Genomic DNA, 15,660 nt, shown 5'->3' on the forward strand with positions numbered 1-15,660 from the left:
CAAAGTATCAGCTCTCATAAAAACATTCCTGTTCCAAGGATTTACTGTGTAATTAGTATGTTAATAAGTCTTGTAAAATAGGTCTGAGCAGGAATGTATCGAGTCAGCATCTTGCAGTGCTGAATGCGGGCTAGCCAACACCAGGGTTGTTGGTGTGTGTGTGTGTGTGTGTGTGTGTGTGTGTGTGTGTGTGTGTGTGTGTGTGTGTGTGTGTGTGTGTGTGTGTGTGTGTGTGTGTGTGTGTGTGTGTGTGTGTGTGTGTGTGTGTGTGTGTGTGTGTGTGTGTGTGCATCCGTGCACCTGTGTGTGAGTGCATGCATGCATGTGTTGTGTTGTGTTGATGTGTGTGCATGCATGTGTTGTGTTGTGTTGATGTGTGTGCATCCATGTGTGACTTTGTGAGTGTTGGTGTGTGCATGAGTGTGTCTGCATGCATGCATTTGTCTGTGTGTCTGCATGTGTGTGAGTGCATGCATGCATGTGTTGTGTATGTGTGTGTGTGTGTGTGTGTGTGTGTGTGTGTGTGTGTGTGTGTGTGTGTGTGTGTGTGTGTGTGTGTGTGTGTGTGTGTGTGTGTGTGTAATCTGGAGATCTGGAGGCTTCCCACAGCTTTCTGAATGGACACCCACACATTGATGGGGCCACATATGACCAGGGTCTTGGCTTATTGTTTCCACGTGATATGTTCAGTGTATTTTCTTAACCTGAATTGGGCAATCAGAAATGTTTTAGCCATAGTTGGGGCTTCACAGTTGAAAGTTGGCCAGTCTCTGTTTCCCCTGTCAGGCGGTGCAGAAGTGTGGAACTAATTTGGAGTGAAATCGGCTTGGTTAGATAACTGATGAATTCTGACCTTTTTCACTTCTTCCTTTGTGGGCGCCTTGGTGACTTGTTTGGTCACCTTGTTTGAGTTTATCCATTGTGAAGTGGTTGGCAGGGGGATAGTATTTGGCCAAGGTAGTGGGAGTAAAAGGGTTAATGTGTTGTGGCTCAGATTACCTAGCCAACCATTATCATTATAAGCGCTGGCTGTAACATTTGAGGTTTTTTGGTTCAGTGTTTTTGTCACTGTTCACCTTAGCATTGTCTTTGTTTTGGTATCTCTATGCCCCAACTGTACCGAAAGTAGTAGACGAAGCTGTTCCATCTACATTGACAAGGAAATGTTCATTTCGCAGCATGTGTTTTGTTATGAAGTTTTATATTTCAAACATTTCTTTCCAGCTAAATAGACTTGCCAATTTGTATCATCTAGACTGGTGTTGATTATATTAAATGCAGATATTTCTCAGTCATAGTCATGAAGTTAAAGTACAGTTACTTGATTACAAAGATGCCAAGGTCAAGGTCACAGCAGTTCTTTGTGTGTAAATATAAGTGTGTAAGTATTAGTGTGTATTGTAAAGAATTCATAAGATAAGATAAGATAAGATAATATTTATTGCAGAAACGTTCCATTACGGGACAGATGCAATTTTAAAAGACAAGACATTATGATTTATATATACATATATACAGACAAACATAATCTACATTTCTGTAGACACATACAAAAACAAAATAATCAATATGTTATGCATGGTTCATGTTCCATATCGAGGATATTTTGGTCATTTGACTGCCTTTGAAGCTCAACCTTAAAAACAAAAGTTATGTACCTACAATCACAATAACTTTGAATCTTTACTGAAGTTTGACACAACTATATCATGTATATATGTTACACTTCATAACATTTCAAGATTGGATTTCGTTTTGATAGTTATATTTTGCCATATTGCCAGTAATAGTAATAAAAATGTCCACCAACGGCAGTGGATTGTGAATACATTCGGTAGCATGTTCAATTCCCTTCATATATTTTTCATATCATCCCTCAATCTAAGTGCTAGGGCTGCTAAGGGTAACTCGGGTACTGAGAAGGACCCGGGTACCCACAGGACTACCTGGACCCATGGTCAGTCATGTGATGTATAGTTTAATGACAAAAATTATCTAGAACTCTATGGTTACACTACAAGTCACTAATGTTCACATTTCTTTCTGACTATGCACCCATTCCTTCTGACATTTCATATGGTTGAATAAAGATATAACTTAAGTCAACTTTAGTGTATGCATGACCAGATCGTTTAATACATGTATCTAAATACATTTTGTAGGTGCTGTGGTTAAAAAAATACCCAATCAGACATTTTGTATCTCTTGTTTGTCATAGAAGTATAAATGAAAGGGTTGTCATATATTGTCAGACTGTTATGCACACCTATTGACCCTGTGATGTTGGTGAAGCTGATTCCTCATCTGTTCTCCTTGGCACACGATCTTATTGCTGAGACAATCGTAACTCCTGTACTTTAACATAGACTTACAACAATCGTAACTCCCATAATTTAACATAGACTTACAACAATCATAATTCCCATACTTTAACATAGACTTACAACAATCGTAACTCCCATACTTTAACATAGACTTACAACAATCGTAATTCCCATACTTTAACATAGACTTACAACAATCGTAATTCCCATACTTTAACATAGACTTACAACAATCGTAACTCCTGTACTTTAACATAGACTTACAACAATCGTAACTCCCATACTTTAACATAGACTTACAACAATCATAACTCCTGTACTTTAACATAGACCTACAACAATCGTAACTCCCATACTTTAACATAGACTTACGATAATCATAATTCCCATACTTTAACATAGACTTACAACAATCATAATTCCCATACTTTAACATAGACTTACAACAATCGTAACTCCCATACTTTAACATAGACTTACGACAATCGTAACTCCCATAATTTAACATAGACTTACAACAATCATAATTCCCATACTTTAACATAGACTTACGACAATCATAATTCCCATACTTTAACATAGACTTACGACAATTGTTACTCCCATACTTTAACATAGACTTACAACAATCGTAACTCCCATTCTTTAACATAGACTCACGGCGATCGTTGCACAAAAGTCGCTTTGTGGAATGAGGCCCTAGACAAGAAGAAGGTGATTACCTCCTGCGGCCATCATCCTCCCTTCTTGCCTTCACACACATTCAGCATATACTAGGTGCTGCTTTCCTGCAGACTCATGATAGATAGGTTACATCAAGCAGATCCTTGAATAACTAAGGGATGCAACTCTGCAGAGTGGGTTGAGAGGGAGCTAACTGTGCCCCTGTGGTTTCGAATAGATGGCGAATAGTATACACATTCCCAATACCAGGGTTAGAAATTAATTCCTATTTTCACTAGTCTGTTAAAATGATATTCTATGGAGTTGCCAAGAGTGGTGGTCTACAATGAAATATTACCAGTCCTTCCATAATTGTCTCTGACAAATGTTAGTTTCAAATCGTGATACTATATATATAAACCAGACATTTAGGACAAACAGCTGGTTTATCACTTCCTGAAGAAATGTGTTTTTCTAATATTTCTATTTTTAAAGGAGCTAATATTTCAATTTCAGATGTAGTAAGAATTTTATACAGGTTATCATATTCATTTTGTAAAAGTTTATTTTTACATGTGTTTCAAAGGTGTGGGGACATTTTCCTGTGTAGACATCAGAGCTCCGGAAGTGGAGAACAAATGAACCATGTCAGGGCTTGTATTTTTTGTGTTCACAAGCCACAAACCACATCAGGCCTATCACATGTTAAACTTGTCTTCACTCGTGTCTAAAAGCACCATATGTCTGGAGCTGTTGAGAAGGATTGGCCCATGATGTAATACCTTCTCACAAGTTCTTCACAGTCAACATAGTTATCTTACACACTTATCTTACACAATTATCGGAGTGGAATTAAATTAGCTGTAATCATTGTCTTTTTACCATGTTTATACTAAAAAACACTGGCATGGTTTTATGGGTTTGTCACATCTAAACTATGTGGATGTTGGAAAATTAGGCTCATTGTAGCGCTGTTTTGAAGATATTGAATAACATCAACTGTTAGATGAACAAGTAGTGTAGGTCTGTAGGAAGTGATAGGTTTTCAACACTCTGTTGCCATTGGGTTTGTGAAAACTTTAGTTATCAGCTCCTAGATTGAATATGGTGATATCAAACCATGTGGGCAGTGGGAGGTCACAAGCCTGCAAAGCAAATACGTAATTGATATTAAGAAACTAAAAGAGCACGGTGAGCAAATTGAGATTAGAGAAATCTTGAAAATGTGAAATGTTCTTCATCTCATCTTTTCTGTTTAAGGCCATTAAGAAATAGAGCTTTTGAATTTAGCAGGGTTAGGTTGAAGTGGTTGGGAAATCAAAATATATGAGTAGAATGTGACCTACCCAGATCTACCAACTCACTCACTCACTCACCCACTCACTCACTCACCCATCTACCAATTGACTCACTCACTCACTCACTCACTCACTCACTCACTCAACACAACGCACTCCTGTAATTTAGGCTGCGAATACATGTTGAGAGACATATTCCCCCAACACCCAACACCCATAAGTATTAAGTATGGAATAGTGCTGACTGCCTGTAGACCTCAACAAATGCATTAAAACTGAAGATTGCTATCATGTGACATGTGAGATGTCTGCATGGGCCACCGGTGCTTGTCAGCCAGTGCTGCTTCATGTCCACTCAAGTGTTTCTCAGGTCACAGATCTCACTTCCTGTGAGAACATCATGGGTCCATTATCAGATCCTCATACACCTTCCCTTTCCTGTCTCAGGCTGTGCTTCTAACACTAGTCCTGCTCCATGACTGTGGAATTTATAGTTTTTAAATTATTTTTACTAAAAGTCTAAGGCAAGTCTAGATAAAACTAAACCAAGTCTAGTTTCCTTGATTCACATGACTGAAAACAGCAGAGGGGGAAAGATTCTTATGGAAACAAAAATTATAATAATTAGAAAGAAATGTTTTCATAGAAGTATTAATGTATTCTAGCAATTGTTAGTAGTGTTACAAACTTCAACAGTAGATCTATGTACTATGGCAGTGAAGAAGAAGAAGAAGATTAATTGTACATAAATACCTAGTCTGTCTTACAGACCCTGATACAAAAATATATCAAATACCGCCCATGCAAGTCTATAATGTTTGGCAAGTCTAGATAAGTACAGTATCAGGAAGAGAGTCACTGGGCTCCCTTTTATTATATTTTTATTAAGATAACTGAACAACTGTTTTTTTTTCTGTACGATATGTTCATTTCAGAGACTAGATAGTGGTCTAATTAATACCCACAGGGGGCAGGTTACAAATCATGAACATGGCTAGTTATAGCGAAACGTTACAAACTTTGAAATACACCATGTGATACGTATATTGCTATTGTTAAGGTGATGTGGGGTGGCGTGATTTGTTTAGGTTTCCAGAAACAGTTCAATGGACTTGATGAGACGTTCTTGCAGTGCGATCAAGTGAATGGGTTTACTTCTTTAAGATCAGATCTTTTACTCCGATGTGATACCTTGATCTCTGCTTGAAGATCCTGTCAGGTGACCTCTGAGCGAACTTTGACTGTTCAATCTAAATTAGGGATGTGTGGGTTCTTTAGGCAATCAGATGTCAGCTGTCTAAAACAATTCGTCAAAAACTCCTTGATAGTATTTTGGGTGTAGATGCCATGTCACTCAAAAATGACAGAATGCATGAAATATGCACAGCAATATAATAGCACAGCTTTATTATTTTGCATTTAGAACTCCCCAATTATTTTCAGTTTCGAGATGCAGAAATAAGATATTCTTGTCTGAATTCTTTGCTCCGTCACTGATGCTGATATGCTGATCAGAAAGTTTATGGGGTGTTCTAAGATCTGTACGAACAGAGGTATCATATTGCAGTAAAAGTTCTGATTTTAATGAGATTGGTGTTGTTGACAGCTTTGGCAATATGTGAACCGGATAATCAGCGATAATCTCCGATATGAAATCAGATTTGTTACGAACCAATGGCTGATACAAGTCCCGACACAACATCAAGGCAATCACGTATTCAGGCCGTATTCAAAGGTAGCAGCCACTGTAGCCATCTGGCCCTTACTTTTAGGAAATTTTCACAATAAGCATGATAAAAGGAATTGTGTGGTTGGCAGCCCTGTAGGGACGCAGGAAGCAGACTAGGGTAAGTCTTCTGGTTGTGTCATCAAGCAGCCCTGTTAGTTTCAAGCAAGTTATGACACTGGTCTTGGGTTTGAATCCCAGATTCCAGCTGATTATGATCCTTGGTCTCTGGGTGCCGTACCAATTGTCACAGGTTTTAAAAAAAAGTAAACATCTGAGACCTGCATCACTTTGGGCTTTCCACCCAACACCTTCGACATGAAGTGATGTGACTGATATATTTTTTAAACCCACCTCTAGGACTGCTGTCATAGACATAAGACACTGATGTCATGATGCATGGTGCCCAGCAGAGTGACCAAGCTGACATCTTCTGTAAACCATGGATTGCAGTTCCCCCTGAATGGGTTTCCTCCTCCAACAGATGACGACATGATGCCCAGCGGGGTGACCAGGCTGACATCTTCTGTAAACCATGGATTGCAGTTCCCCCTGAATGGGTTTCCTCCTCCAACTAATGACGACATGGTGCCCAGCAGAGTGACCAGGCTGACATCTTCTGTAAACCATGAGGTGCAGTTCCCCCTGAGTGGGTTTCCTCCTCCAACAGATGACGACATAGTGCCCAGCGGGGTGACCAGGCTGACATCTTCTGTAAACCATGAGGTGCAGTTCCCCCTGAGTGGGTTTCCTCCTCCAACAGATGACGACATGGTGCCCAGCGGGGTGACCAGGCTAACATCTTCTGTAAACCATGAGGTGCAGTTCCCCCTGAATGGGTTTCCTCCTCCAACTAATGACATGATGCCCAGCGGGGTGACCAGGCTGACATCTTCTGTAAACCATGAGGTGCAGTTCCCCCTGAGTGGGTTTCCTCCTCCAACTAATGACATGGTGCCCAGCGGGGTGACCAGGCTGACATCTTCTGTAAACCATGAGGTGCAGTTCCCCCTGAGTGGGTTTCCTCCTCCAACAGATGACGACATGGTGCCCAGCGGGGTGACCCGGCTGACATCTTCTGTAAACCATGAGGTGCAGTTCCCACTGAACGGGTTTCCTCCTCCAACAGATGACGACATGGTGCCCAGCGGAGTGACCAGGCTGACATCTTCTGTAAACCATGAGGTGCAGTTCCCGCTGAACGGGTTTCCTCCTCCAACAGATGACGACATGGTGCCCAGCGGAGTGACCAGGCTGACATCTTCTGTAAACCATGAGGTGCAGTTCCCCCTGAATGGGTTTCCTCCTCCAACAGATGACGACATGGTGCCCAGCGGGGTGACCAGGCTGACATCTTCTGTAAACCATGAGGTGCAGTTCCCCCTGAATGGGTTTCCTCCTCCAACAGATGACGACATGATGCCCAGCGGGGTGACCCGGCTGACATCTTCTGTAAACCATGAGGTGCAGTTCCCCCTGAGTGGGTTTCCTCCTCCAACAGATGACGACATGGTGCCCAGCGGGGTGACCAGGCTGACATCTTCTGTAAACCATGAGGTGCAGTTCCCCCTGAATGGGTTTCCTCCTCCAACAGATGACGACATGATGCCCAGCGGGGTGACCAGGCTGACATCTTCTGTAAACCATGAGGTGCAGTTCCCCCTGAATGGGTTTCCTCCTCCAACAGATGACGACATGGTGCCCAGCGGGGTGACCAGGCTGACATCTTCTGTAAACCATGAGGTGCAGTTCCCCCTGAATGGGTTTCCTCCTCCAACAGATGACGACATGGTGCCCAGCGGGGTGACCAGGCTGACATCTTCTGTAAACCATGAGGTGCAGTTCCCCCTGAATGGGTTTCCTCCTCCAACAGATGACGACATGGTGCCCAGCGGGGTGACCAGGCTGACATCTTCTGTAAACCATGAGGTGCAGTTCCCCCTGAATGGGTTTCCTCCTCCAACAGATGACGACATGATGCCCAGCGGAGTGACCAGGCTGACATCTTCTGTAAACCATGAGGTGCAGTTCCCCCCCTGGATGGGTCTCCTCCAACTGATGACATAGTGCAGCACGTCCCTGATGTTTCCTGTCATCAGTTTTCTAGATTCAGACATGCAGATAATTGGAAGACATTCCATCTTGAAACTTCACCATCTCACATTTCTCCTTGTGTTGTGTTGCTTGTCAGCCACTTTCTGCTGGGTGGGTTTGTCATGTTTACTTTTTGGTGACATTAATGGTGGATGAGATTTATATATTCAGCAGTCATGGCTTCATCTGTATGTATTCAGTAGACATGGTGTATATCTGTGTATATTCAGCTGACAAGATTAAATACATTCAAGATATTTTTTTGTACCAAACACCCTCAAGGGGGAGGGTGCAGAATCTATACTACAAGTATAACATAGTTTACATAACTCATCATAGAAGGACTTACATTTTTGGCACAGTAAATAGAAAGGGATTAACAACAGCATTTGAAGAATTATGTAGCTACAGTTCATGCATTAATGGAGGTAGATATTCTGGACAATGTATCAGGATTAATTTATTATGATTAGATTTTCTGCTGCAATAAAGATAATCATAGACATGATGGTGTACTGTGTATGTATATTCAGTAGACGAGATGGTGTATATCTGTGTATATTTAGTAGTCGGATGGTGTATGTCCGTGTACATTCACTTGACATGATGGTGTATATCTGTGTATATTCAGTAGACATGATGGTGTATATCTGTGTATATTCAGTAGACGTGATGGTGTATATCTGTGTACATCATCTTGACATGATGGTGTATATCTGTGTATATTCAGTAGACATAATGGTGTATATCTGTGTATATTCAGTTGACATGATGGTGTATATCTGTGTCTATTCAGTAGACATGATGATGTATATCTGTGTATATTCAGTAGACGTGATGGTGTATATCTGTGTACATTATCTTGACATGATGGTGTATATCTGTGTATATTCAGTAGACATGATGGTGTATATCTGTGTACATTCAGTTGACATGATGGTGTATATCTGTGTATATTCAGTTGACATGATGGTGTATATCTGTGTATATTCAGTAGACATGATGGTGTATATCTGTGTATATTCAGTTGACATGACAGTGTATATCTTTTTACATTCAGTTGACATGATGGTGTATATCTGTGTATATTCAGTTGACATGATGGTGTATATCTGTGTATATTCAGTAGACGTGATGGTATATATCTTTGTAACTTCAGTTGACATGACGGTCTATATCTGTGTACATTTACAGTCCGTTTGACTCCAAATGAGAACGATGAGTTGCAAAATAACTCGCAATCCAGAAAAGTGTATGAAACATCAATACGGTACTTGACCATGAATACCCTGTACCCAACAAAATCTGAATTTTGTTTATTTTAAGACCCATGACGGATGAAGTTCTTTAAGAAACAATCATGTAATTTTGTATAGAAATGTGTACATGACAAGTAGGGGGGACAAACCGTGGAAGGCATAGCGCAAGCACGCATGCACTGCACGGTCTGTGGTAGGGGAAATGACAGAGCGTTAGAGGGGCCGTCTCATGGTAATTTCAGTCGCAATCTGACTCGCGCATGCCATAGATCTCGTCGTCAGAACTGCTGGTGCCTGAACCGACTGCCACTATTATAGGTTGGACTGTTGCTGGCCGTAGTCCATCTCGTGACCAATAAGGTGGCTCTATCTCGTCAACGACTGTGGCCACACAACGCCTCCATGTTTCTACTGTTACCCGACCAAGGGATTCCTTTACGAGTTGTTTTACGTCTTGTAATTTGAACGTTGTGTTCGATCGTCCAACGTCACCCTTGACAATGCCCCATACCAACTCGATTGGATTCAGGTCCTAGTGATAAGGTGGCAGTCGTAAGACAGCGTGACCCTGACCCTTGATGTAACTGTCAACTTTATACACGGGGTCAGGTTTCATAGTTTTGATGATTTCATAGAGCTGTGGTTTCGTCCCTTGAGAAGGAAAGGTAATGTTCCTCCGTTGCAGCCAAGTAACCATGTCTCCTTTACGGTTATTAGAGGTTGGAGTCTTGCTTTCTGGATCCTGCACACTATGATACGGTGCATTGTCCATGACAATGAGAGACTTGGTAGGCAAAGCAGGGACTAAATTATCTTTCACCCACTCCAGAAATACATTGCTGTTCATTTCTGTGTGGTAGTCCCTGTTGTCTTTGGCCTTGGCTCTAAAGACGAGGTCACAGTCTGGGAGAAACCCTGACTAGCAGAACCAGCATGGAGAACTATGAGTGTTTCACCCTTTCCCATTGGTAACTTTCTACCAGACTCCTTACAGTCACCACTGGGTACCCACTGACTGCTGGCTATGTGTGACGCATTTACCCATGTCTCATCTAAGAAGACGGGCTCATATCCTTCTGCTTGATGGTACGAAGGTAATGATTACGGAGACGAACAATGTCAGACTGTTCACACAACACAGCCCTATTTTCTCCAGTTATCTTTTTGTATTTGTAACCAAATGTATGCAACAGCTGCCATAGTTTGTACTTTGTAACACGTAAATCATGGTCAGTTTCAAGGTGTTTCTTCAAATTTCTTAGGGACAGGTACTTATTTTCTGAGTGCAGTTAATCAATTGCACGTCTGACTTGATCCCTCTGAAAACTGTCTAATTTATCAACCTTGCGTGGTTTTGACATGTTCCCTACCTCCTTGGCCTGACTATTTGTATCTCGTCGACTAAAAACATTTTTAAGTTTCTGAGGGGACATACCAAGAGCTTTTGAAGCTCATTTCAAGAATTTATTAATTGCATAAAAAGGCTTTGCTCTTTCTGCTTCACTTCTAAAGAAATCATACACATTCAACATCAACTGTTTAACATCTGCTGAGTAGCGCATCTTGTCATTGAATGAACACGGTCACTGTGTAGCACGTGCAGACTGTGCTTGCGCTGTTCCTTCCACGGTTTGTCCCCCCTACGTGTCATGTACACATTTCTATACAAAATTACATGATAGTTTCCTTGAAGAACTTCATCCGTCATGGGTCTTAAATTAAACAAAATTCAGATTTTGTTGGGTACAGGGTATTCATGGTCAAGTACCGTATTGATGTTTCATGCACTTTTCTGGATTTCGAGTTATTTTGCAATTCATCGTTCTTATTTGGACGGTGTATATCTGTGTACCTTCAGTTGACATGACAGTGTATATCTGTGTACATTCAGTTGACATGATGGTGTACATCTGTGTATATTCAGTTGACATGATGGTGTATATCTGTGTACATTCAGTTGACATGATGGTGTATATCTGTGTATATTCAGTTGACATGACGGTGTATATCTGTCTCTATTCAGTAGACATGACGGTGTAGAATACCTTGTTCACTTACTTCAGCAATAAACCGCACTCACTCAATCACTCACTCAATCACTCACTCAATCACTGGAACATTAAACCTCCCTGCATCCCTCACTCACTCTTCACTCACTCACTCACTCGACATTGAACTTCATTCAGTCCTTACAGAAACATTATACCCCTCCATCCCTCATTCACTCATGAATAAGATTAAACCTCCCTCTTTCCATCTCTCCATCCCTGCAGCCCCCCGTTCACTCACTCACTCGACCACATGAACATTGCTCTTCACTTGTCCCTCCATCCCACTCTCCCCCAGAGAGGGTTTGTAAGACCATGTCATTCGAAGTAATTTCTTTTCTGCCACATTTTTAATTGTAATCATAATATGTGTAACAATAATTGCCAACACCTGAAGGGATGATGTAAATCACTCACTCACTCACTCACTCACTCACTCACTCACTCACTCACTCACTCACTCACTCACTCACTCACTCACACCCAAACACCCACCCATGCACCCACGCACCCACTCACTCATTCACACCCAAACGCCCAAACACCCACCCTACTACTCACTCACTCACACTCATGTATACATGCTATTCCGGTAACTATATGAATATATCCCCCTGGTGCCTCCAGTGGTCCCTCCACTGAGCCCAACAGCATCCCATCACACTGCCAACAGCAGCAGAACAAATTGTGACCAGTTGTAAAGTAAAGAGCTCCCCAAGACATTCAGTCTCTCCAGGTGAAGCGGTACTTGCCATGCCTCATGACACCTGTCCTGACGAGTACAGGCCCACCTGGCCAGCTCTTCTGGAAGCATCTTATATTATCTTCTGACATTTGTACGGGGAATATGTAATGCCCTATCTTTTGTTCCTCCCCTGGAGGGGGGAGGGGGGGTTGATATTACAGTCAGATTGTGGAGCATCTACAGTTGCTGAAACAAAGATTATGGTGTAGTGTTCTTGCAAAGGGCAGAACAGAAATAGGAGAGCCAGGAACAGGGGTGGAAAATGACTGTTGGAACGTGCCGACATTTGTAGTTTGGCATTGACTCACATGTATTGCATATGTGTGCACAATGCACACAACTCGTGCACTTCCGCTGTTTGGAAATGTTTTTGTGGTTAGAAATGTAGACATTTTGATTAACATAAACTGATAAAGTACATCTGACTTAGGAAACTTTTAAATCTCTGTTGATGGAAGGGACAAGCATTGTTCAGGCAATAATTGGTGGATTTTCATTACAATCATTTTATGAGATACAGATGGAGTTTTATGTTTCAGTTTTGTGTTACTTGAAATTGATTATGTCATATCTTTTAAGGATTACCATGGTTACAGAAAAAGATGGGTGGTGACAAATGGCTGGTTGCTATAAAAAGAATAAATTTATTGGGTGTGGACTGACATTTGCTTTCACTTATTACAGACTGGTGTGAAAACATTGTGAGAATGTGGTGAGCATCACACTGATGAAGGAAGTGAAATCTGAAGCTGCAATCGAGGTTGCATTATTGTACATTCAGGCCAACTCTCACTGTCAGTTGTTAAATTGTGTTGACTGCAGTTCAAAATGATGAAGAAAATGACCCAATATGCTTACAAGAGGGATAGACTAACATCTAGTCTCTGAAATGAGCATATCATACAGAAAAAACCAGTTGTTCAGTTATCTTAATACAAATATAATAAAAAGGAGCCCAGAGACTCTCTCCATTTCCAGATACTGCAGTCATCTAGACTTGCCAAACATTATAGACTTGCATGGGCTGTATTGGCTATATTTGTATCAGGGTCTGTAAGACAGACCGGGATACGGATACAACATGGACAAACTGGCAGCAGCAAAGATTTTTCTGAAGCTTGTGCTTACGGATCATTATATTTAATATCTTTATGATCATTATATTTATTTTCATAATTAAAACCTCCATATTTTTTGCCACATATAAACAGGTGTTTGAGCCCTTGAATCAATCGAGAGAGAAATGAGGTTTTATACCAATCAATCTTTATTACAGAAATACTGAAAGGCCTTAGGCCTATAGTACATATCTTTATGGATAGTGGGTGGACGTATTGATTTCTGCTTGTTTAAGTCACTCATCTTATCATTTCTAAAATTCATTGCATGGAATATATATACGGTTTCATGTCAAGAGTGAACGTTTTCCCAAGTCCCCTGATGATGTCACCTAGTCTATCACCGCCATCATGACAAATGGACAGTGTCGCCCATGCTAACTGCTATCAGTATAAAGGGCATCATGATATTTGTAAATAAATACTATGAGATCATGCTGATGATGAGGGTGCAACTGCATTGATGCCAAATTTTGTACAGGCGTGGATACATCAAGATACGAATTTGAGGACGTTTATCAAAAAGTCATGTTCTCAAATGGTTTTGGTCATCATTTTTTTCGCCATTCCACCTTTTTTGCCAAGTAATGTATTCTTTGCTGGTTCAGATTGGCAGTATACAGCCAAGTCATATCTCAGCCATAATACAATTAGGGTGATTTGGCTTTCATGTTTTCTCAATTTACAACGTTGGACACATCCAGTCCTCTGTTTATCCTTAATGAATTTATCAGATTATCTATAACAAGCTGGATCGGTTTCAGCCTAGATAGCTATACAGAGGTGGCCGGGCCCAGTGGGAGAACGATGGGTGGGATAAACTGTCTGTCTCACTCATAGGGGTGTTTCCTTATAATCATATCTTGAGGCCTTGTCAGAAGCATGCTTCCATTTCCCTCTCATATCTTCTATTTACCCTTTATCAGCCTGTGAACTGTAAAATCTTGTGGGAAATGTAAACAGGTTAAGAAATAAACATGCCTGTATTCCCAAGCTTTTGATACCACACAATATGGTGGAGCATTAAAACAAGATGTGTGTATTTCATTGTTGACCCAGTATGATTCACTGGTTGTTACATGTTGTGTGGGAAGTGGTACCTTGTTTCATATTGTTGCCTGTTAGATGTTGTGTGGGAAGTGGTACCTTGTTTCACATTGGTGTCTGTTACATGTTGTGTGGGAGATATTACCTTGTTTCATATTGTTGCCTGTTAGATGTTGTGTGGGAAGTGGTACCTTGTTTCACATTGGTGTCTGTTAGATGTTGTGTGGGAAGTGGTACCTTGTTTCACATTGGTGTCTGTTACATGTTGTGTGGGAAGTGGTACCTTGTTTCAAATTGGTGTCTGTTAGATGTTGTGTGGGAATTGGTACCTTGTTTCACATTGGTGTCTGTTAGATGTTGTGTGGGAAGTGGTACCTTGTTTCACATTGGTGTCTGTTACATGTTGTGTGGGAAGTGGTACCTTGTTTCACATTGGTGTCTGTTACATGTTGTGTGGGAAGTGGTACCTTGTTTCACATTGGTGTCTGTTACATGTTGTGTGGGAAGTGGTACCTTGTTTCACATTGGTGTCTGTTACATGTTGTGTGGGAAGTGGTACCTTGTTTCACATTTGTTGCCTGAAAGATGTTGTGTGGAATGAATGAATGAATAAATTGCTTTACCCCTCATAGATCTTGTGTTGAAGATAGTGGTCTACCTTGTTTCACATGGTTGCCTGTTTCATGTTGTGTGTGAGATATTAATGCGTTACACATTGGAGCCTGTTAGATCTTGTGTGGAAGATAGTCTACCTTGTTTCACATGGTTGCCTGTTTCATGTTGTGTGTGAGATATTAATGTGTTTCACATTGGAGTCTGTTAGATGTTGTGTGGAAGATAGTGGTCTACCTTGTTTCACATGGTTGCCTGTTTCATGTTGTGTGTGAGATATTAATGTGTTTCACATTGGAGCCTGTTAGATGTTGTGTGGAAGATAGTGGTCTACCTTGTTTCACATGGTTGCCTGTTTCATGTTGTGTGTGAGATATTAATGTGTTTCACATTGGAGCCTGTTAGATGTTGTGTGGAAGATAGTGGTCTACCTTGTTTCACATGGTTGCCTGTTTCATGTTGTGTGTGAGATATTACCTTGTTTCACATTGGTGCCTGTTAGATGTTGTGTGGAAGGAATGAATGCATAAATTGCTTTACACCTCATAGATCTTGTGGACCGCTTCCGTGGTCTAGTGGTAGAGCGTCCGCCCGGAGAGCGGAAGGTCCGGGGTTTGATCCCCGAATGCGTCATACCAAAAGACATTAAAAGATGGTACTTGTTGTTACCCTGTCTGGCGCTCGGCATTAAGGGGCTAAAACAAGGACTAGTCGGCTCAGAGTCAG

General features: G+C 41.2%; 2 protein-coding genes across 2 annotated transcripts in view; both read left to right on the forward strand.

The window, feature by feature from the left end:
• LOC124142722 (chondroitin sulfate N-acetylgalactosaminyltransferase 1-like) overlaps positions 1-15,660 on the forward strand; it is a 76,995-nt gene that overhangs the window by 6,348 nt on the left and 54,987 nt on the right. The window lies entirely within an intron of this gene.
• On the forward strand, positions 6,411-8,078 carry LOC125382690. The gene has a single exon (XM_048400973.1). It carries the CDS (start codon positions 6,411-6,413, stop codon positions 8,076-8,078), a length of 1,668 nt encoding a protein of 555 aa, XP_048256930.1.

The sequence above is a fragment of the Haliotis rufescens genome, unplaced genomic scaffold (genome assembly GCF_023055435.1).
Source record: "Haliotis rufescens isolate VD_foot unplaced genomic scaffold, xgHalRufe1.0.p SCAF_20, whole genome shotgun sequence".
In the NCBI taxonomy this organism is placed as follows: domain Eukaryota; kingdom Metazoa; phylum Mollusca; class Gastropoda; order Lepetellida; family Haliotidae; genus Haliotis; species Haliotis rufescens.

Excerpts from the sequence above, each read along its gene's own strand:
- LOC125382690 (XM_048400973.1), top strand. The coding sequence starts at position 6,411 with ATGGTGCCCAGCAGAGTGACCAAGCTGACATCTTCTGTAAACCATGGA.